The following is a 24,463-nucleotide window of genomic DNA, read 5'->3' as shown; positions in this document are numbered from 1 at the left end:
AAAGGACCTGTACGTGCGTATCATACGAAACGAAAAATATAGGTTCGATATTGAACCAAGGTTTCGATTTAATTGGTTTTGTATACCGAATGTTTTCATACAAAATGGTTCACACATAAAGTGTTTTTGTAACTGCACAATGAAATGATGTTCTTATTTTTATTTCTCGGTGACTCGTTCGATGAGTATTATACATCTGTGGCATCTGTGCAAAGGTGAGACAGGATAAAAAAAGAAGCAATTGGAAATAATAGGAAACTATATAAAAAGGCGCAATTTGTCTTAAGTTTCATTATAAACAAGCGGCTTCTCTCCTTGGGCTTAGACTGCCTTGTCCTTTTCAGGACTTGAAACTTACATGCGGGCATTGTTAACTATTCCCAAGAAGAGTTGCGCAAAAACAGATCAGGGAAATGGTGCAATTGTTAGAGTTTCCTATTAGGGAAACAGGGAATATAGGGAAACAATAAAGTTGTCGTGCTTTATGCAAGCAAATTAACAAAAGCCGAAATTTTGTTATACACACCACGTGTAAAGCTATCGAAAAGTTGAAAAAATTGACGAACAAAAAGAAGTTTGTATTGAAAATTCTCGAAATCGATTTTTTTTCATAATCCTGCGTGTATTAGTATGTTGTCTTTACATTGAAACAAAAACTGATGGAATACGACCTGTAAAGTCAACATACTGAGAAATGCGATAAATTATCGAAATGTCAAAATAATTATTTCTGCTTGATGTACTGTACGACTTTATTGTTTCGCATTTAGGGACATGTTAGGGACATCTTTTTTTCTGACGTCATAAATGGTAAGCATATACGTATATTGGCAAGAAAAAGTTGCACATTTGATTTCACATTTTTTTCCAAATGTGAAAAGTCGTCTCACTCAAATGGCACACACGTTTTTTCTATGGCACTATGTCTATTAGGGTCGGTCGATTTTTGAATATTTTCCATCCGAGCTTCTGGACCTAGCTGATCCGACTCAGCGAAGTCTAAAGAAAATTTTAAGACTAAAAAAAATATTTTCAAAAATGTGAAGGTTTGGATAACGTGAGGGTCGGCTACAGACCGTTCAAGACTAACAGATCCAATTTTTCACAACTGAAAGATAAAACCAACGCACTAGATAAGTGCAACGTTGTCTACAAGATTCCATGTTGGGGCGACGGTTTCTCAAAAATAAAGTGCGAACTTTGCTACATAGGTCATACGGGTGACAAGTTTGGTGACAGACTCGGACAGCATCAAAATGATGTGAAGAAATCGAATGACGAAGAAGAAACAAAAAATGGTCAAACAGCTTTGGTTCGTCATTTCCAAGATGGACATGCTCCCGATTTCGCAAACACTTCAATTTTGATGATGGAACCTAACGAGTTCAACAGAAGAATACTTGAATCGTTAAACATTCTGACGAATAACTCGATGAATTTTCGGAAGGATGTTGACAGTATCAGCAAAGTGTATCATAACGTTTTAGATGTTAAGTTTTCGGATTAAGGTTCGAATCTGTTTTTTGCAGTTTCCCGCGTTTTTGAGCGGTTCATGTTTTTGACAAAGTGTATTTCAACACTGTTTTTTATTCGGTTTAAATTTTTTGTTCGGCAATTTTTTGCCTGTCATGCCTTACGAGTTCTTTCATATTCAAATTTCTGTAGTAAGAAGTCGATCCGAAAGAAGATAAAGAATTTTCTCAATTGGAAATTTTCATTTCAACGTAAGTTCCTATATCCAAATTGTTAAGTGGTTATAGAATGTGACGATTGTGTTCTCTAGTTTTTAGTTACGATATGCAAAATTTATTGTATTTGCAGAATCGTTTTAATTCCTGAAGATGCCATTAAATATTAACGAAACGTCGAATTAAAGAAGAAAAAGAAAAAGCGTTTTTTTTCTTTCTGTGACCAGCAAATTGAGCAACATTCCTAGAAGATCGGGTATTCCAAAAATTCACTCCTTTGGTCAAATCAACATTGAACCAGAACATCTTGGTTCGCTAGAACAGCAAGCTAAATGTTACTGAATTACAATTTTAACAGACAAAAATATTTATCTCTATTGCGCTTCCAGCAATTTTAAATGGAAAATTGAAAACTTTAATTAGTTGCTGCTATTTACTAACTTAAAAGTTTATTAAAGGAAAAGTTTTCTTTAAACTTTCCGACAATGGACGTACATCTCTCAATCTTTCTTTTTCGTTTTCAATAATTATTTATTTCTAGAGACTACCTTGTGTTCGGTTGAAATTAGTTGATTAATTCATGTGGAAATCGGTGGATCCCTTGTATATTCAACTAGGTATTCATTGTACGAATACTATAAGTGTACCTGTGTAGACCAAACAACATTTAGGTACGGGATTGATTGAGAGCAAATCACTTCTGAAATAATTACACATTGGCTCCGTTGGCTATGAAAGAAATCGATTGAAGGTTGTTTTTTAATTAGAGGAAAAAGCATCTTCACTCAAACGAGCGGAAAACCAATTAGAAAACAGAAAATATTAGATACAACGGATGAACTAAACTTTGTGCTACGCTTAAGGCATCTTGACACTTTTAGAAAAAGTATCTTGAGTTTCCTTACGTTATCCGCATTGACTATTGTATAAACCAACCAGAATCGTCACAGATGTAAATATTACAAAAAGGAAATACCACTGTCCAGTTGAAATATCAGATATGTTTAATTGCGTTTGCAAAAGTAATAGAGACATGCCTTGCGATTCCAATTTAGGTTTATTTGTTCGTTCAATTTCACAGAGTGTTCTTAAAGATAGCGCGTCATATTTCCTAGGAAGACAGCTGCTCAACCGAAATTTGAGTAAGCTCTTTTGACAACTGCGTTAATATGAAATTTATGAAAGGCTGTAGCATAAACCACTTTTCGGAATAACAACGAATAACAGCTGTGTACCTGTGTACGATAAAACAGAAATCACTAATGAAGTTAAATTTCTGTTGTAAAATATCATCGTCCCACACTCATGATATATTGTAGCGTTATTATGCACAAAATGAAATTTCAATTCAAATTTTCACCAACAAATTGATTACTTGTGAAGTATAGAATTCCCTTCGTCGGTCTCAATCAATTTAATTTTCAATTGATATTCATGTTAGCATGTGGAAACCTACAAAATACAACAAGGTGCTATACAGTTTAAGTTTTGAATAGGAGAAGCCAAGGATTTAGACTCCATGATATTTTCGAGGGTATTTTCATATCCGTTGGGATAAGTTTCTGTATCGTGGTGAGTTTATTGTTGATTTATATTAATTTGATAGACGTCTTCAACGTGACTGACACCGTTGTAAATAGTGAAACAAAAATATTGTTGGAATTGTATTAATTTCTATAACAAACAATGAACGTCTATTAAGTTGATAGTGTAAGATAGTTCAGCGATTGTAAGATATACCTGCAATGATTTACTCGCACATCATTGGATAAATTGAAAAGTTTCATATTTCTGTTCTCAAAGCCCTATTGTCTTAACAAAAGAAAAACTGTTTGTGTTTGTAGTGACTTACAAGTTTTCAAAGCTTCTTGAATAAACTTTTCATGGAATCAGCTCCGATAGCTGATAGCTGTATGCTTTTACAATCAGGCATCAGTTTCCTTTTACCAAGTATCCGGACAGATAACATACAAATCTATTTTTAGCTTCGAAAAATAAAACCAACAAAATATACTTCCTTCGATAACAGAAAATGTAATTGAAATGAAAGTAAAATCCACTAAATAATTTCCTTTTGAAATATGTCGCATACAGAGTTTATTGAATTAAGCAACGTTATTCGAAATAGAAAATCAATGTCTATTATTGAATTTTGAAAATAGAATAGATTTATGGATAATATAAACTTTGATAGGTCAACGATAATACAAAATGAATTCAATGAGAAATTGTATTTATTTTCCGTTGAAATCAAATTAAACGAATGTCAGGTGAATACGGTGAAAACATGGTCAGCAATAATGACAAAACGGTTCATGACTCCCGTGTTATTAAATTTAGTAGCGAACACACTGTGGAATTTTTAGATTTTTTTGGAATTTATGGAGTTTATCCTTTTGTAGAATGAAGTGGAAACATTTGAATTTCGAATGAAATTTGGTGGAAATATTGGAATTTCGAGTGGAAATCAAATTGAAGACTTAGGATTGTTGCGTCGACGAATGCTTGGCTGACCTTCACTCCGCTTCAATTTAATTTCTTTAAAGGGGAATTTTCGGAATTAAATAGTGGAATTAGAGTTGTTGAGACTGATTTTTTGTCAGTGGTAGCCCCCTATAGAATGATCGAAATGTAAGAAAGTTTTGAGAAGGATTAGGAGTGAAAACGGATACAATCTTGACAATAAATAGTCTACTCTCTGAACAGATCAATTTCAGGTCTGAGTCTTAACATTATGTCACGTTCTATAACAATGAAAAGTGTAAGTGCTGCAACGGAAAGTCACTGACACCGGCTGCATGCTGCAAACTATTATTCGGACTATTATTATCGATAGTTCTGTCCAAGTCGATTGAGTTTTTTTTTCGTGACCTGAATTTCAGCTAATAATTAGTTAATAATGTCTTAAAGAAATAAAGAAATAACAGACGCGGCGTATTTTCTGATGATGTTCTTGGAGACCGTAAAGAATTTGTCCTAGTACAGGTCTAGCTGTATCTAGATTCATCTCCATTTTAGAAATTTTAGATATATTTATTCAGCTACTTCTACTTCGAAGGTAACGTCTCTTAAATAATCAATATTTTACCCGTACTTCTGAAGCTCTTATTTCTTCAAGACGATGGGACTTAACCCTTTAGTCACAATAGACTCATCTGTATTTAATAAAACATTTTAGTAAGTCTGCGTTAAACAACTCAATGTTATCTTCCAGGTGAATATAGTAAAATCGAAAATCAAACAAACCAAATATTTATTTAACCCAGATAAACATACTACATAGGTGACGAACGATGGGTAAAACGATGAATAACTGCTTTATGATGGGTATTTAAACCAGTTTAGTGCTGACATTACTCTGTACCTTAAAATTTAATTTTCTTTCCCGGCAAAATCACTGAACCCCTCGTATGTCGTTCACTCAAAGTTTACTTTTATGAGTACTCATTCAAAATATTTATCTAACTTTTATTATGAATATTAACTTTCTATTTGTGTTCGCAATAAAATTTTAGAAATTTAATGCTTTTACAATATCTGTACAAAGGCGGTAATCTATATGCAAAAATTGAGTAACCGAAATTCAAAAACCAAAATCCTCCAGTTAAACGTTTTTATATTAAAATTTAATTTGAATTATAGCTGATCATCACCTGTTGAAAACATCCTACCTTCAAGTCTGTACAGATTGCTTACGCATACACACTCCCTAACTTTTTGTTACACGCATTTCGTTTGCTCGAGTTATATGTACTACTACGTGAGGGTTTTAAAAACTAATTAAAAGGGAACGGCAGATGTCTGCAAAAACGAAGTAATTTATTGTTAAGACACTTTTTTCCCCGAACGCATCTACTAATGGTCTTAAATTTGTCGGAAAAAAGATAGAAACATAATTTGTTTTGTTAACCGAAATATGTGCTTTGAATGTTGATTATTCATGAATGGAAACCTATATATACTCAATTATCGATAGGTACATGCTTTGGGAAAACTTTGAAAGTTTTGTGCTTTTCTACACGTGTATACGCTCAGAGGGAATTCATCGAAGATGTGAAAACTTACCTAAAATTTTCAATGAAATGAAAATGTTGTTTTATGTTGTTCGTTCGTTCGTTCATTCATTGGTTCCATTTCCACAATTACTGCCTTTGAATATGTACAATGTACACACACGCTCCAAAACAAATAAATGATCAACCAGAAAGCTTCATTTAATCACCAACGAAGAGAATATCGACTCTACCAAGAACTTGCAACTTTGCCAAAGGCAGCAATATTTCATCATATCGAATATTCGAATTGTTCTTGCTCTTGTTAGACATTGAGGGAGAAATAATGGAACAAAAAAACTGAATACTTTGCTGAAGATCCAACAAGTTGATGATGATATTTGGATCTTATGTAGGTTGACAAGCGTTGTAGGCGGGTTTTTCTTTAAGTATATCGTTAGACATTCATTCACATTCAGTGCACAAGTAAAAATTAAATTGAAAATTATGTTCGTCTTATGAGTTCGCATACAAACATTTTTTTTATTCGACTTAGAATTACTCTCATCAATATTATACTTTTGTCTGTTGTAATTTTGCCATTAAATTGAATAACATTTGTGAAAAAAAAATCAAGAAAACGAAATATCATATCCCGTTGTTGATGTTATGCAAATTAGACGTTTTTGAAATCAAAAATGTAAATTTTCGCTTAACATTTTCAGCGAAAAAAGTGAATTGTTATGCGCTGTCGGGTAAGGATAATCATGGAATGAACAACATGTATGTGCCGTCAATTTGAAAAAGAAAACTTTTCATTTGCTTTTCTCCTTCATATCCTGTCGTTACGAGCAGTCAGAATAATTCATGTTCAAATTTAAAAGAAAATTCGTCAGCATCGCATTCACACCAACAAAATTAGAGCTCACTGTTCAGGATAGGGATTACAGCATCAGTTCTCTTTTCTCAATTCTATCTCAAGTCCACCGATAAAGCACGATTCACTATTTCACTGCAACAAAGCCAATGTCAACAGAAAGATACTTAACTTTTTACTCGACGGATTTTATTCAAATAAAATGCCATCGTATAACACTCTGGAACAGTATTCAGTCTTTCAATTGGCCCTGTATAAAAAATGACTGATTTTTGGAGCCAATTTTTTTTAAATTTTTTTTTTGTTTTTTTTTATTATTTAACAGAAATAAGATGAAAGAATAACAATTCTTCAATTGTACAAAATAAAAATGTCTCTCACTCTTCATTTTTTATACCAGACACTACTGTCCCTAGCTGCTAATTTTTCCAAACGTATATAGCAAGTGTGTTATCAATCGTTAGCTGAGAGCACTGGCTATACTTACGTTAGCTTTGCAAATCATAAAAACGTCCTACACTTGCATGAGACAGTCTACAAACAGTTGAAAAGTATACTTTCTGAAAAATGGCTCGGTGATTTTTTGTATTTTTTATGTAAATTATCTACCTACACTCAATCCATGCTAAAATTTCATGAAAAAAAAAATTGAGGTTATCCGACCTTTTTATTTAAACTTGGTTCAGCCTCACCGTGAACAGTCTTAAAAAGGGTTTGATGAAACGATAGCACACGTATTTTTCAAACTCTTATCTCCAAGAAAATATTGGGCCGATTGAAAAACTGATGACTATCCGGATACCTTAAGTCATGTGCATTTTATTTGACTAAAATCCATCGAGTAAAAGATTAATTAACTTTCTGTTGACATTAGCTTTGTTTCAGTGACATCTTTTAGTGATACAGTGAATCGCACTCCATCTGTAGAGTTGACACAGGATAGAGAAAAGAGAAGTGATTGCCTTGAGATCAATAATTTACTTGCACCCAAGATTTTGTATTAATAATGACAAGATCTTGTGTATCGTATCGTATAGATATAATTTTACATTTACACTCAAATATCACTTACCTCAGCTTCCTATGCTGCATCACCGAGACAATAACCAACATATTTCCGAAAATAGCAGCTAAAATAATGAAACCAATGATAAAGCACTTGACGAGTAAAAAAATGATCGGCGAATCCACGACAACGTCATCGATATCATGTACTGTTGATATATTTGATTCAATGAAATCGTTTACATTAAAACTATTCATCAATGATTGTTTCACTAAATTGCCATAGTTGATAGCATCTTCATCTTCACTCGTGGCCACATTTGATTGTCGCGTTTCATTCAATTCCATAATTTGATCGTCTCCTGATGATGATATAACGAGCTAAGTATATTGTTGATGAATTTTGCTGTCAGATTATTATGCATACAATTGGTTTTCTATCGACTCGTTCAAGTATTGTTGTTTTTAAAATTTATTACAATTTCCTTTGCATTTTTATGATTGTCTACGGTGAATTGACGGTTTGCCATTGAGATAATTGCGATGAACATCTTCCTATGTTGTGCCTGAAAGTTCAAAAGCAAATTTGCATTTTTCGAATATTTTTTTTATTTTGTTTATTTGATGAGGGATAAAGTCAAAGGCAAACACAATCGGATGATTGATTGATATGTGTTACGTAAATGGTATCATATCGCATCAGTATTATGTATGTTTTATGGGCTGAACGAAGAGTGAAACAAGACGATAATATCCAAGTGTGGTCGGCCTGTGGTCGAAGGTTTGCTACTGAATAATTTTGGTATCAATTTTTAACTAATGTATCAGCGTAAACAATCAATGTTTGGGCAAGCAAACAGAAAATTATTTGAGGAAGAGTATAACAAAAGAAAATTGGTCGACATATAAAAGAAAAACGTTCAAATATTGATGCACGTGTTAATGTGTATATACCAGCGGTATATAGAAAGAATGGTCCGGACGAGGAAAGAGCAAGGATAAAAGGTAAAGTTCAAAAATCTCAAATAAAAACTGAAAGGAATTTGTGCACAATCCTTTTCTCTCAAAAGGATCAAGTCAGATTAAATATTAGTCTTACATTTTACGAGAAGGAAGAGACTATTAACTCCTTTATTAATTTTTTTTATGCAAAACATTTATTTTAATGAGTATACACTGTATCAGTTGCCGATGAGTATGCCGTAAAATATTTTGAAATTGTGATAGCGAAATGTACAATAATATGAAAAGGATGGATAATGTCATGGATAAAATATTCCTTGTTAATTAAAAATTTACAAATAAAACAAAAATCAACGGTATGTTTAGACCAAGAGCGTGTGTCCATGTCGGCCCCTCATAAGGCAACTGTTTGAAACCTATGCCATAGTATGCTGACATGAAAGATATTTGAATTACGACTTATTATTTTGACGAGGGTAGGACTAGTCATCCCGCACACATCGTAGAAAATCAAAATTTGTGAAAGAATGAAGGCAACGGCGCCAAATGAAGAATGGAATGTAAAAATAATATTTTTATTGGATGGTTTGTCGTGCCAGATGAGTCAAATGATTTTACTAATATCTTTGAGTTTTCAATTTGTAAACTTGTCAACGAAAAGGCATGTTCTTTAATACAGACTTTATTTTTCTATTTCATTCGTCGATTCCATTCGTCATGTGTGACGATTCATAAATACAAGAGGCCCGAGTTGTTCAATATGTCGCAAAGGAGACAAATTCAAATTTTTCTTTTGTTCTTCTGTCAAGTTTGACAGTATAAAAAAAATTTGAGTTAGGTATCTTTGCTACGTGTAGCTACAGTAAGTCATAGAAGAAATTTACGTATCGGGTGGTATAATAGTATGGTCCTATGAGTGCATGATAATGGTTTCGAACAGGGAATCATGGAATAATGGGCACACATGCTCACGCACTATATCCGCATGTTAAATCCATTATTTATTCCAAGTAAAATGTTGTGTATCATTCTGTGGTACCAATCAAACATGTCCTGGTGATTCTGCGAAAATTTGATTAACTCAGTGTATACAGCTGATGTTCCCATTACTTAACAAAGCATAACATTGCATCAAAACGGAATTTATCTACCATTCAGAACTAGTAAAATTACATTTCTGCTTTGTGTGCGGGTTTGTGCTCTATCGTTTTATTTTCAAACCATATTTTCGAATATACCTCGTACTTTCAATATTCACGGAAGATATATTCGAAATTCATAAAATATCCAACAATCCAACGAATGTATTTTCGTATATGGAAATTCCATTGAATCGGAATATTTGACCCAGTTTCAGTTTACAAGCTATAATAGAGGATGACAATTAGCCTCATTCTGTTAGATAAACCTGTATTGAATTAAAAAAAAAAAACTTTCATAAAGGAATTTCTCAACTGTAAGCAGATCATTATAACGAATATATTGACCGATTAAGAATAAAATTATCATTTTTACCGTTAAATGAGATTTGAACAAAGGAAGTGAAGGTATTTTACAATTGAAAATGGAAAAACAACATGTCGGTGTTGTGGATGTGGACTGTTTTGTTTGAGGCAGTTGTCCAACTGAATTCAAATTAGATCTTTTTTAATAAATCTGATGGCATCTGAACAGGACAGGTTTCAATCCATATTTAAAAATAATAACGGCGATTGATGTAAATTATCAACATTTCGACAGAAACGCTCGATACTTTGAACATTCCCCAAACGAAAAGGACAAGAACAATAGAAAAGATTAGTGAAAAAGAGCGTTTAGATGGCTATGATTGACAACGATATAAACAATATAACAATGAATTGATCTCTCTCTCTCTCTCTCTCTATTACACAGTAAAACTAAGGAAGTACAAGGTAATGTTTCAAATATTCTTAAAACAAAAGAAGTACTAGATTGAATAATTGAATCTTCATGTATAGTGATACGCTAAAAGGCTAATAACATAATTTTAAGAAGCATTATTATTTCAATTAGACTTCATACATTTCCGAGAAACTCAGACCCATAAAACATTCCTCTATAAGGTGTTCAAATTCTTGTCACAAACAGTTGTGTAATGACCCGAGGGGTTTCTATGATTATCAAATTGATATTCCTCGGAGATTGGGCTGAGAAATTACATTATGGAAACATTATATCATACATACATTAATGGATTAAAGGGTTTTGACGGAATTTAATTAATGAGTTTTCATAGGAAAATTACCATTGTCAATATATGCTCGTGTACATTACAGTAAATATCCTATTTTAGCTATTAGCTACTCACATAATTCATAATTGGGACACTAGATTTCACGATTGACCGCTGTGCTTCTGTAAATAACAAAATTCCCTTGCCAATCTCAATTCTCACGTTTTCAGCTTTTACTCGGATCAACAGACTTCACGCTAAAACACGACTTTTCAATTTTTCACGTAAAGGACTGTTGTTATTTTTTGAAGTATAAACTGGTATGAAGGTTGCAATTAGTATTATCAACATAACTTTAGTATAGTTACTCACTAATTGCTTTCGTCAACACGAAACTCAAGCATGGAATGATGGTACCGTCTTGAAACTACATTAATGAGGTATACCATGCCACATTGAATTCCAATTAGTGATAGTCATGTTGTATCTTTAGATATACATTTTAATAGATTTGGTGCACTAGCAGAATATATATTCAGTATCCCATCGTAAGCAAAGAATTTTGTTATTGAGAAAAGTTTGTGAATTTAATTGTTGCTTATAAAGACTATAATTTCAAATAAAACCATATGTTTCATTGACATGATTTACTACGATAAATTGTTTACATCTGATTGTTGAAATTCTTCTAGCACTCTTCGGTATCGGTATATTAAAAGAAAAAGATATGCAAACCGAATCGAACTCAATCAATCAATCCATGTAAGAAAATGCAAAAGTAAAAAATCGAACCTCTCGAAGAACTAGTGCTTCAACTTCTGAATAAATAACGCGTATCGTACACCATAACCATAGGGATCCTGCTCAAGTATACCGTGTAGAATGAGGTGAAAGTCATTAATGTCAAGTGTCACTGTGTAATTCCGCTAGAGTTAATTTAGAAATAAATTCTCAACTGGAAAAGCTTTTACTAAATTATCTCTATGTCTTAGAATACAAGCCGTGCCATATTTATATTTCCCTTAAATAGCACATATTTATTCAACCGTGTCAATGGGGGTTGGTTACCGCAGTGTGTAAATCCATGACTGTACGCTCATTCATATTCCTATAAATTTATCTAGATGAGTTTTATGAAATCGAAATCCTCGTCGAAATCTTTCTTCTTTATGCTGGTATTTAGCTTTAGGTATGGATATATTCTGGGGAATCTTAATATTGTTTTTTTGGCATTTATTTACAAACTCTGTCTTATATAAGAAAAAAAAAAAGATTTCTTGAAGTGACCTCACATATTTATCGGTTCAGACCTGTGACATCTTACGGTATAATTAATTAAGAAAATCTCTTTATCCCTCCGAATACATATACAAGTGTGAAGAATAAGTGATGGACGCATCAACTATATAGTAACATATATGCGGTGTTAATCCTGAGAAATAAATTTATTTATTTCAATTACGTTCCAGATATAAAGAGGCATTGGTTGTATAATCAAATTTATGGGCAATGTACGTACATTGTACACAGAAACGGGGCTACACGTTTTGTGTTCAGTCGATTAAATGCGTTATCGTGTTATATGCACCGTTTTGTTGTACATTTCAGATGTTTAAACCAATTTTGTACCAAATTCTTTTATTTGATTAGTTTTGATGGAAACTACAGCTTCACTGTCTGCAGAAGGTCAATGCAGATACGCATTCATTTTGCAACAACATCAAAAACAGGTGAAGAGACAAACAAATTATGAATTCTGTTCCAACCGGCTAATGTGAGAAGTTGAGTTTGATCTTTGGATTCATTATTAAAATAATGGAAATTTCCATGAAGTGTCACCAATTTTTTGGCCATTTCTGTTTCTTCGCATTCGGCTTGATATTCGGCTTGGAATAATTTTGGTATTTTCGTTAACCTTTCACGTTCCACATGTCTTAAAATTGTCTGAATAAAAACAATTTTGTTTGGGGAGAAAAATGTGAAAGATTATGAAAAAGAAAACAAAAATTAATTTTCTTTGACGAAAGAAGTGCAAAAGTTTGTAAAGCTTCAAATTGTGACTTTTGGAGAGTATACGAATTTACGCTATACATCTGGATAAGTTAGTAGGGTTTTCACTTTATGTGGAAAAAGTTTGTTGATATTACGTGTTTTTCTTTAGCTTGTAAAGTTATTCACCCTTAGACTTTTTTTTGTGATAAAAGTTGGTTCTGTCTTTTTTGTGGCACCATGTCAATGCCAATGGATCCATAATTTCATGATAAAGGACTCTAAATTTTATCAGCACAATATAATTTAACGATTTGCCAGTGCGTAATTACTTTCAAACAGTCACGTCTCGCCATTTTAAGTTAATAAAAAACTATGGAATATGAACACTAGTAAAAGTGATAGAAAATCAGTGACGAAAAGTAAACTTTTGATGACTTTATTGTGAAGAACGTTGTATTATATGTATTTTATAACTCGGTGATAACAGTTATTTATGCCACAGAGTGATAATTTGTTGGCACTTGATGTGTAATCAATACTCATCGCGAGTGCTTAAATAATATGTTGTGTTACAAGTATTGTAATGTTGATTTTTTCAGCACTAGATTCAAGTTTTCCTTGAAATACGACTATTTTCAGCACTCGTTTTAGTGTTATAAAGTGACTTATTTCAGCACCCGTTTGATGTGATATTACAACACTCAAAACAGTGTTGATATGGAATTTGTATGAGTTGTTACAGCATTCGTTTGAGAAAGTGCAAAGCAATGTGATCGATCAAATTTGAAGAGTGATTGTTTACAATGAAAATTATGATTTTTTGTGCTCTTGTCTATTTCAATTCTCGGTCGGCACAAAGCATGATGTGTTACACGTATTGTAATGAGATTTTTTTAGCACACGACCCAATTTTCCTGAAAAGCAACGAAAGTCTTACTTTTTGTCACTGAGTTCAGAAAAACTTTTGATAATGCTTGCAAGAAGAGGGCCCACTAAGTTGAGGAATAGTATGTTGTGCTACAAGTATTGTAATGTTGATTTTTTTATTAGTACTAGTACTAGTTTTCCATACGTGTAACACGATGTGTTGTCAATTTCCATTGGGACATATTAGCTATTATTACACTAGGCGTGTGTCGCAAAAAAACAAATACCGCGTTGCATAAATAACTACTATACGAACCATTAACAGCGGGGGCTCAACGCAAGCAGACAATTTAATACTACAAATTGAATTCAGTATTAAATTCACAACCGAGTGGTAAAATGATATTTATGGGAAGAGTATAAATTTGCATCCTAATTTATTCAGAATTTAAATAATGATTTTCAACACAAATACTAAAATTGAAAAAGACAAGATTACAGCAATATGCTAAAAATCAAATATATATTTCTCTCGTATTTACATAGCCGATAGAGCTAGTGCTTTATGCATTTCTCGTCATATAGGGATACACACTAGGGAAATGCATAAAAAATTTAACCTGCAATGCGTATCGAACTGATGGATATAAATATGTACGTGTCAGCACATCGTAATATTTTCTAAGAATTTTCGTGCTTAACGGCAATATTGAATGCTTCAGCCCAGATATTTAAATTGAAAATTTCTTCTAATAATTCGAGATGAATGAAATGTCGGATCACAGTAAGTGGGATGTGGTTTGAAATGTATATGGGGGTTTATTATAATGTCGGCTGAATGAAAAGTCTCGAATTCAAAATCGTATTTCCCACGTAGACTTGCTGCAAAATATATAGGTAAATAACACACGTCGCCTGCCTCTCAATACCAAATCCGAAATGAGCATACTGTCACGATCTTTAAAGTAGTTGTTGAAATATAAAATATCTCTTCAATATATATTCCATCCCATCAGAATTGTCACTCATCATCATCATATAAAATGTTCATATAGTTAAATTTTACAAATTGCCTACAGTTGGAATAAATTTCGTTGAGCATATATAGCACTGAAGTTTTCTTTTTCATATTTTTCGCCTTTTCTGTAAAAGTTCAAAAAAATATGTGTGTGTTGTATACGCAGTAAACGTTTTATGTTTTCCCTTATTTTTCATAATATTAAAGTCTTATTTTTTTCTGTCATTTGATGCATAAATTATATGGATATTATGTTGAGGTAAATATTTTATGGAAGGAATTTCATGGCGCGATTAGTAGATTAGATTGGAAAAGTTACTTAAGTAAATAATTTTGTTACGGTTTTCAGTTAAACAATCTCAGTGAAAACAAAATGTTTGTTGTTGTTGCCAACAAGTGACTCTGTGGCGTCGAATAAGATTAAGATTTGTACGCTAATTTATTCATCTTTTGATCAAGCTTCTTGGCATTCGTATTTCTTAACGTAGACATTTATATCTCAAGGTTGGTCAAGTAATCATTTCTATCGTTTTGAAAGCTATAATATCCATCACAATGCTATAACCTTTCAACATTTTAATGCCTACCAATTTGAATAATTCGCCCTTTATTTCCAGTGATAAATTCTAAAGATTCTAAAAAAAAAAATGGAAAACAAATTTTATCCATGCCCTAAAGATATAATTCAAAATAATTCCCATGATACTTGGAAACGCATTTATAGATTTCGCTCATCACACATAAAATCTCGTAGTTATTTCGCCTACACCATACGCCATTAATCAGATGCCTTTCACATTTAACTTAACCCCCAGTAGAGTGTTTCATTATCATTGATTAATATTGGTGAGAAAAAAAAAATGTTTGCGGAAAATGAATAATTTTTCTCTTTTTTTGGGATCTTTTACAGGCAATAAAATCTAAGTCCTGGTTGAAATGTACGTTCCGTTCCCATTTTCCAAAACATATGCTGATGATGACCCCTCCAATGTACATAAATCTCACCTAATAAATTATATCATTTCGGTGCGCCGATTGATTTATTGATCACATTCTAAAAATACCCTCTAGCCAGAGGATCGTATAATATGGTTCCCGTATATAGAATATTCATCAAAAGAAGTAATGAAAGATTTAATCTTTACTTAGATATTTCCAGGCGTATACACAAAACATAATTATCTCATTCGTGTTTATGTGCCACAAAGTGTATACACATATTTTTATATATCTGTTTTATATATAATATTAAATGAAATTCAACTTAACTTTTGCTAAAGAAAATTCGATAACACTCTGTGCGTTAAATTCCATATATTCAGTTCGTTTATCATTTCCATATCTGGAGAAAATGATGATATTTTATTGGAAATGTTCGGTGTTGTCACTCGAACATTGTCGGAAATTTTCTATTGTCAATATTTGTGTTCTGAATTTGAATTTAGCAGATTTACAAGATTTAATGTGAAGCAGGTGGTGCTATAATATAAGTTAAAGAAAGCTATCAAAATTCTTTTGAATGTGAAATGAAATGATGGAGATAGACTGATGGCCTTTGATTAGATATCTTTTCAGACTTTTTTTTTCTTCGGTTCACCCCTCAATATTTATGATCGTAAAATCGCAACAAAAAAAAACCAAGGACGAGAAACGTGTAAATTCAATGAATAAACATTTCAATTTCTTTCTTTATTTTGTACTTTGGAAACGAGAATCATACTTACAGTTACGGTTGTGCAAGCAAGTCATTAAATTTGAGGTGAATAAGACGCTTTTCGGTGCCTTAGTCAAGTAAAGTTATATTTATTTTTGCAATAAATTCAAAAAGTTTCGGAGTCTATCCGATTATCATTTTAAAGCGAGATATTATTTGAAGTTAGCTATCGGATCTGTATTAAAGCTTTGGAGGAAGCACTAAATGTTGTTGAGAGTGGGTTACGAATGATAGGCCAAATGGGCGATTGCTAGCTGCCAAAATCTCTTCTTTAATATATCACAATTTTTTTCTGTATAGATTCTGGAGACCTGTCTTTGAAAACTACTGAAAACCGTTTGTTTAAAGAACAATGTTCTGTGACCTGAACAAGAGATTTTCCGTTCGGAAGTAGCAGAGGCAGCATCGATTTTCAATTTTCATTAAAATTTTCTTTCTTTCTTTCTTGGAGGATTTATCGGAATTAAAATCTATTTGTCGGATAAGTTATCAAGGTAAATCTTGTAATCGAATTTTATTTATTTCGTGAACCTTTCAACGAACCTAATCATCTGTAAGAGTGGAAGACGAAGGAAGAAAAATCGAATAAAAATGTGATTACAAAGGAATCACGGTCCCTTCTTTTATGTTTATGATTCACTTAAAAAAAGAAGATCAAAATTTGCGATGCAAAAATCATCACAAAATTACACATTCCTGAAATATATATCAGTTTATTTCGCGATATTATAAGTAGATATTAAACCCTTAAAAGTGCGAGACACTTTAATAATATGTAAAAATTTCTGTATATAAATCTTGAGTGTGTTTGTATACCTATTTTAGGACCGGAGATTAATTCCACCAGAATAATTTTTAGTAGCACACTCTGTTCCTCCAAATTAACTGTGGGAGTTAACCTACGGTGACATTTATTTCTCCCTCGAATGGTTCGTAAAATACTTTTATGTTTCTTTATTTCTTATTGAATGTGAAAACCGGCACCATTGTTTTTGACACAATCACGCACCTTCTTGATATAGGTTTTGGTAATGTGGTCGATATACAAAGCAATTATGTATCACACAAATGAGTTTTTTTTTACTACATTCGGGGAATGGAAATCGTTAACGATCTTGTACAACGTACAGATTAATTGATTCTCTAATGTTCAACTGATTTGGTCATACTTTGTGTTTTTGTAATGTTAACGTTTCACGTAATAGAGTTAATACAATTTAGGGTCATCATACGCTTCTCAAATCTTTTTAAAACTACTGGTTATCCGTAAACGGCAACGAAGCAAATATTAAGGGATTTGGTGTGGCTAGTGCTCTTACATCCTAATTCCTGAACTTATTGCAATAAACACTGGAGTTACATTCAAACATTTCAATCTCAGCCTTCAGAAACAGCTAACCATCGGCTATCGACAGAAAGTACAAAAATAAGCATTGACCTGCGTTTAATATGATCTTATAAGTAAAATTAATAGCGAAAGAAAAGAAGTAAATGTATTTACAGTTTAACTTTCGGCTTCTAATAAAAGAAGTAGAATGGTTTTAGTTTTGCCGTTGCTCTCAACAGTTAAAATATGTCGAAACGAACAATTGAATATCATTGTGATACTTCACGCTAAAAAATTGGTCAGAAAAGTTATATTTGTTGCCATAATGTAAAAAATGTTGTCTGCAACTCTGTGATATATAGTTATTTATGTAATTGAGTGATAGTAGTATATTATGTCACTATGACCGAAAAGGTGTATTTTTGATCACGAAACCACTATTCTAAATTCAGGCGCACCAAAAAGTCACATTCCGAACTAAAATTGACGCAACTCGGATGAAAAAGTGGGAAAACCGTTTCATTTTGGCTCTCTATCTGGCGCTATAAGTGTAGCACTCGAGGCCGCAGACAGTAACTCCAGCCCTGACTTGAAAATGTCTCATACGTCAGAAAAATTAAAATAGACGCGAAGGAAAGTGGAATTCTAGAGAATTTTGCGTTAGTACACTTCAATCAAAATTGAATGGATAGTAGAGGTCACTACCTACCCAACGACACCCATATCTTCCAAGTCCATATCTTCCATTGTAATTTTTTTAACACTCCAAAAGTTGGAATTTTTTCCCTACATTAGCTACTGCACCACACTCACGAAAAATTTCGAAATATTTTAAAGGCCAGCATATGCGGTGTCAACACCAATGATCATAATTTTAGATAAATGCGTTACGTATTGTCATGATTTCTGGCGTGAAAACATAATTACTTCTAGGATTTTTTTTTGTTGCAAATGACTCAGGAGGATCCCCTGATTCAATTACTGTATGTATACCCTCCAAGAATCGCCGATGGCTTGTTTTTATCTTGTTGAAAGTTTTGGCAAATTGACTCTTAAACTTTCGGGTTTTGGGTCCACTCGACATTATGATCTCTTTAGGGAAAATTTCTCCGGGATATTTTCTGACTATGTGTCAGTTTAGTTCATTTAATTTAGGATCTATTTAATCTGAATAAAATAAAATTATGATGCAAGTGATCGACAAAAATGTACTATGTAGGTCGTCAAAGTTCGCCGACGTCGAAAAATAGGGTGTCTTTATAAGTACCTTTGATATACAGTGTTCGATAGACAAAACAATTGAATTTTCATTTTATATAACTTAAGTCAATTGAAATGATGTAACGTGTTCAGAATAAATAAGTTTTTTTAGTCAAAAATCTTGGAGATAGCACGTACGGAAACAACAATCATCATAATCATGACGCTGACCACATCTGCTAAATTTTTTTATTTCGTATTAGCAGAATTTTCTTCTCATTACCTTATTGATTCGATTTTTTTTAAGTTTAACAACATACCAAGGGTATGTCTAAACATCCTCTTAGACACAAGTTACGATGCAGACTTTATTTAAGATTTTAAATTAGTGGAGGAGTGGAGGTCATATGGTTGTAGTACGCACAAAACAAAATTGTGTTTCTTTGTGCTATTACTTTTGTCAAACATAAAAACGATATGACTAAAATATCCTTTTCCACAGCAACCGCAAAAACCACAAAAAACTGAATGAATTTTGACTGTAAAGTCTGATTTGTTTTCAAGTTTTCAGAATATTCACCACGGTAAATTCACTGTGGTAAACTTTTAGAAACTTTGAATTACTTTTAAAAGGTAAGATTTAGTCAAACAGAATCAAAAAGAGCATTGAAATTAGAAGATACATTTTAGATAAATTGTTAAATGAATGAATGTCTTTACAAAGTGAATATACATCAACAAACTTGTATTCCAGAAACTTATACGAAATTATATTTTATTTCGAATTTTGTCCAAGGTGAATAATTGTATTTGTTAGTATCACATTTTTCATGTTTCGGTTAGCATCCATCCATGTATTATGTGTTCATTAACTATAGCAGCAAGACCAGGTATGCCCGCTTCTAATTAAATTAAAAATTCGCCATTTATGCTTTGCAAAAGGCAATACACACCGTTTGCAGAAAAGAAGATTTACAATTTCAAGCTCCAAATTAATTTATGTTTTGAAAAACACAAGTCATTTCGCAATGTTTTTTTTTCTAATTAATTCGAAATCTTTCCGTAACTTCTAAAACGCTGATTCAACGTAAAATGCATTGTTCAGACGTTGAAATTTTAAATGTAAATCCGTGGGGATTATATTACAATTATGCAAAGAACTTCATAGAGAGATCACAGATTCCAATTAAAATGCATGTGAATTTTACACAGTCATTTGTGTTGTTAGTTGGATGGTAGATGAAGGAGATGGAAATTGGGACTCGTGTTGCAACGAGTTTATATTCCGTGTGCTTTAGTTTTTAATTGCAGAACTTAAGATTCCGTTTAATGATCGTAATTCAATAACTTCCGTTACCACCGTAAGATTCTTTTTTGGAAACTGTTAGGAAGAAGTAATTATCGGTTATCACGGCTTATGACATAATGATGACATAATAGCATGTGTCTTTAAACAAATGAAGTAACAGATTTGGCATAAAATATTATCGGATACTTTAACGGAAGAATTATATGAAGGCGGTTACCATTTGTGAGAGACATTGAACAAAAGAACTGACCAGATAATTCCCATACAAAAGGAAAACAGAAGTTGTCTCAAAAGTGTGCTGAAGCACATATCGTCGATTGTTCTCGTTGAAACGAAACTCAAATTACATCCTTTCAATTGATTAGAGGATTGTTTTGCAAACATTGTTGATGTATCAATGTAAAGATGTTTATATAATTGCTCAATTATTGACAAGTAGACTTAATAAGTAATTTCAGTAATTCTCTATATTACCAACTGTTCTTCCAAACATCAATATGCCAAGTTAATTGCCAATTTCGTCGAATATTCTATTCATTCCACTTTATTTCTGTTCGTTATAATTCCATTCTCCGTTCTTATGTCATTGAATTTTCAAATTATTTGTGTTGTTCCGAGTTGTACGACTTTGTTTAAGAAATGGTAGAAGTCGAATTTTCAAACAAAGTTTTTGCATAAAAACAGGCAATTTTGTTACTCGGTTTTATTTCTGTTTATTCAGTGAAAACCGGGTGTATACGGATTTGATAGACAAGCAATCTTTAACCGTTTAAGTTATTACAGATAGCAAACAATCGCAAGGAGAACATTCTCCTCATCGTTAACCGGCTTGTCAGTGATTTCCATATTTTTGAAAGTCAAACAGCAATAATTTTTGTAAGTTCGTACCACTGCTGGATGGCAGGTGTATTTACACAAGGATTCATCAATTTAATGACTTTAGGTTTCAAAGGATGAAGCGGAGTTTTATCATCAGTCAATGGGTTTGTAGAATTATTCAAAAAATAAATATTTCCTAAGTAATTAAGAAACGATTAGTGGATTACATTAGGTATAACGCCGTATTGACAATGAGCGATTTTAATATTTTTTATTTTAATTTCTATTTTGAGATATTATATAACAAAGATGATTTTCGAACTTCTTGAAACTTGATATCTATTTTTAATAGTGGGCATATCCACCCACGATGCCTCTACTCTTTGACTCTATTTTGTTCCAGCACCATTTGAATTTTCGTCTCGAGTGTTTACTCAAACAAAAATGCGTTAGGCTTTTCTAAGAAATAATCAACTTTTTCGCTCTTGGCTAGACTGTCATATTGCTATGAAACAATTGGAAGTTTCCTCCATGCTGTTGTATAAATTGCTTTTTGTTAAATTAAAATTTTTTGACAGAAGATGTAGGCAAAAGGCTCGCGAAATAAGATTTCTACAAATTTATTCTTCTATTCAACGAGAATTGAACTGTCGCAGCTTCTACATTCTTATTAAAAATGGTTGGTAATGGGTTTCAATGTCAAGAATGAAGTGATCCCAGTTGTTGCGAAACCCCAACACATATTTTTATAGCACAAAACACATTTTTTTTGCTGGTTTTCACACGAAAAAAGCTATAAATTTTTCCTTTGCATATCATCTCCCCGTTTTACAAAAAAGAGGATAAAAAAACGTTTTCAGCAGACACATTTACTTTTTTAGCTACAAAAAACGATGTAAACTGAAAGAACATAATTCACGTTGTTTTTTTCTTTCTCACTGTCTAGAACAATATTTAACCGATTTAACCGACAAAATTGGCTGTAAAATAATGTCATTGAAATTGTATCACAAATTGATGAATCGTGTAAATTTTTAATTATAAAACATGTTCGTTCTACTGTCTCCCTTTTTATTTATGGAATATTTTTTTGAACATTAATCTCACTCTAAATTGCTTTAAAAGTTCTAAAAATGTTAATTTTCGGTAGATGTTCGCTTATCGTTTATTTAAATTAGCGACGATGTTGAAAATTTGCAACCATCTACCGACAAAACTTACGCCATAAATATTTAATTACTTCTCGTTATAATTGAATTTATTTCGCTCTTATTGAAGGTATACTCGTTTAATGTAAATAAACCGACTGCAAAAATGAATACTCCCCAGTTATAATTTATTATCGCATTAAAAGCCATAGAACGCCTAAATAAAAGACCTGAAGATAGGTCCACAGAGCCGAAACTCGAAACGTGATATGTCAAATGTTCAGCATATCAAATATAAAAAAAATATGAAAAAGGTTGAACGAATGGATGAATTTTTTATGGCATTAGAAGAGTTGTGTATTTGTTCAACGTGAAAAATAAAATAAATTTAATAAAACATTTTTTTCCCTCACAAATACGAAAATCTAAAAACAAGAGAAGAAAAAAAAATTGTGAAAACAGAAGGCCCAGAAGGCAATCAAAAATCCAAACAACACGAACGAAAGAATGAGTAAGTATCGCACAGGAAAACATACATAAGCTTAGCACTTTCATGAACAACATTTTCGATGGTCTATTAAACGTGATATAATTTAATGGGAAAGGTACGAGTACGAGTAGATATGAATGCTATACATACTTATATGTACGAAATATTACATATATGGCGTTAAAAAAAATGAAAATAAAAATAAACCAAGGAAAATGATAACATAATACACAATAGATTTTCCGCATCATTGGAAGTTTCGTTTTCTTTTTAAATAATTTATATACTCACTCACATTGTGCTTTTATGCTTGGGAAACTTTACTCCACATCGTATTATATTTAGAAAATGTTGACCAGGACATTGTGATAATATTAAAGTCAATGCACGAAATCATTTAAAAAAATTTAATTTAATTTTGGTGATCATTTTCTTATGTAAACTCGGTCGTAACATTTCCGTTACACGTCCCCTTTGCTCATTTTGTTTTAAATCTTAAAACTCCATAATCCATTTTAGCCGCGGTATAAAGAACTGAAAATCTAAATTAATTTAACTTTTATTAATTTTTACCATTAATAAATCACAGCAGACTATAAATGTAACAACCTGTGTAAAACAACCTAAAATGAAAATGTTTAGTCTGCAACGAAAATTTAATTTTCTCTATCAAAACTCATGTACTTTGGAAGGTAAACAATTTGGCACTCTATGAGGTATAAGAATGATAATAAAAACAAATAACAGAGAACGCGCGCGTTATCATAGATATATATAGATATAGAAGTTAGATGTCTTATTCCTTAGTTTGCTTCGAAACGTCGTTACCGATCGAACGGGAAAATAGGACTGAAAGTTTTCCATCGTGAAATTTTCACATTTACTCATGGCGGTATTCATATACATATATAGCACCACTTTTCTGGTACGCTCACAGTTCGGTGTGATGGGAAGGTATGCCGTTTTGTACTGGCGATGGAGAGAAATTCATTCGAACAACGAAAAACTATGTGCTCTTTTTATACCATTTTCCAGTCGCTTCGGAATGATTCGCTGTTTTTTGGTTGTGTCGCACAGGAAAGTATATACTTTCACTAGGATTTTTTGGAGAGTGCTTGTATGTGCGCTATGCTTTTTTCTGTTTTATTTAAAAAAGAAAAAAAGAAATCTACAATCGGAAAGGATGAGCAAAATCCAAAATCCTTACATTTTATCGCACTGAGACTTCGAAGGTAAAATGTAGAATTACTGGCAAAGAGATACAAATAGAAAAAAGTCGGATGTGTGTATGGTATGAGATATGGTGGTTGAATTGGGCTTTATGTAGACTTTCGGAACAAAGCATAGAATACATATTGCGCATCCAGTAACAGAATTTTCTTCTAATTTACATTTAATTTAATTTTTTTCTATTGTTTTGGAACTCACCATAAATTGTAATGCTTGTTAAGCACACTCAGAAATCAAATTCGTATACCTTTAGCTTAATTTAATGCTTGATATTTTCAAGTGAACATACAATTCTACCTTCTGATGAATAATTTATTGTCTTGTCTGGACTCTAATTTATTGAATTTGATTGAGAGGAGCTTACCGAATAAATAAATTCCGCTTTGCCCAATAAATTCTGTGCCGTATTATTGTTTAGTCTGCAATGTATTATTGTTATAGTCGTCTATAAAATACAACTGAGATTGAAACTGAGATTAATAGAAATGGTTAAGCGAATTTTCGAGCAATATACTTTTTATGTAGTTGATGCGTTCCTTTTATGTTATAAGCCTTATCAGTTGACCTCGCCTGATTTTGTTTCGTTGCCAATATTTCAAAAAATATCTTCTCGAAACAGATGCAAGCTAT

At 32.3% G+C, this 24,463-nt stretch overlaps 1 protein-coding gene across 3 annotated transcripts in view; it reads right to left on the bottom strand.

Moving 5' to 3' along the window:
- The window catches only part of LOC119081442 (octopamine receptor beta-1R-like), a 32,384-nt gene extending 8,929 nt beyond the window's left edge, over window positions 1–23,455 (bottom strand). The window contains exons 1-4 of one of the 3 annotated variants that reach the window (XM_037190374.1): window positions 23,213–23,455; window positions 22,899–23,145; window positions 7,990–8,128; window positions 7,630–7,924 (exon numbers count right to left, since the gene is read on the bottom strand). In XM_037190374.1, coding sequence (XP_037046269.1) covers window positions 7,630–7,910 — 281 coding nt within the window. In that variant the 5' untranslated portion in view covers window positions 7,911–7,924; window positions 7,990–8,128; window positions 22,899–23,145; window positions 23,213–23,455. Of the gene's footprint in view, window positions 1–7,629; window positions 8,129–22,894 lie in introns of all 3 variants that reach the window. The other 2 variants (XM_037190375.1, XM_037190376.1) reach the window with 2 other exon arrangements.
- Between the last annotated feature and the right edge of the window lie 1,008 nt (window positions 23,456–24,463).

Source organism: Bradysia coprophila, unplaced genomic scaffold (genome assembly GCF_014529535.1).
Source record: "Bradysia coprophila strain Holo2 unplaced genomic scaffold, BU_Bcop_v1 contig_358, whole genome shotgun sequence".
In the NCBI taxonomy this organism is placed as follows: Eukaryota; Metazoa; Arthropoda; class Insecta; order Diptera; family Sciaridae; genus Bradysia; species Bradysia coprophila.
Note: the sequence above shows the minus strand (reverse complement) of the source record. Positions and strands in the feature narration are given on the sequence as shown.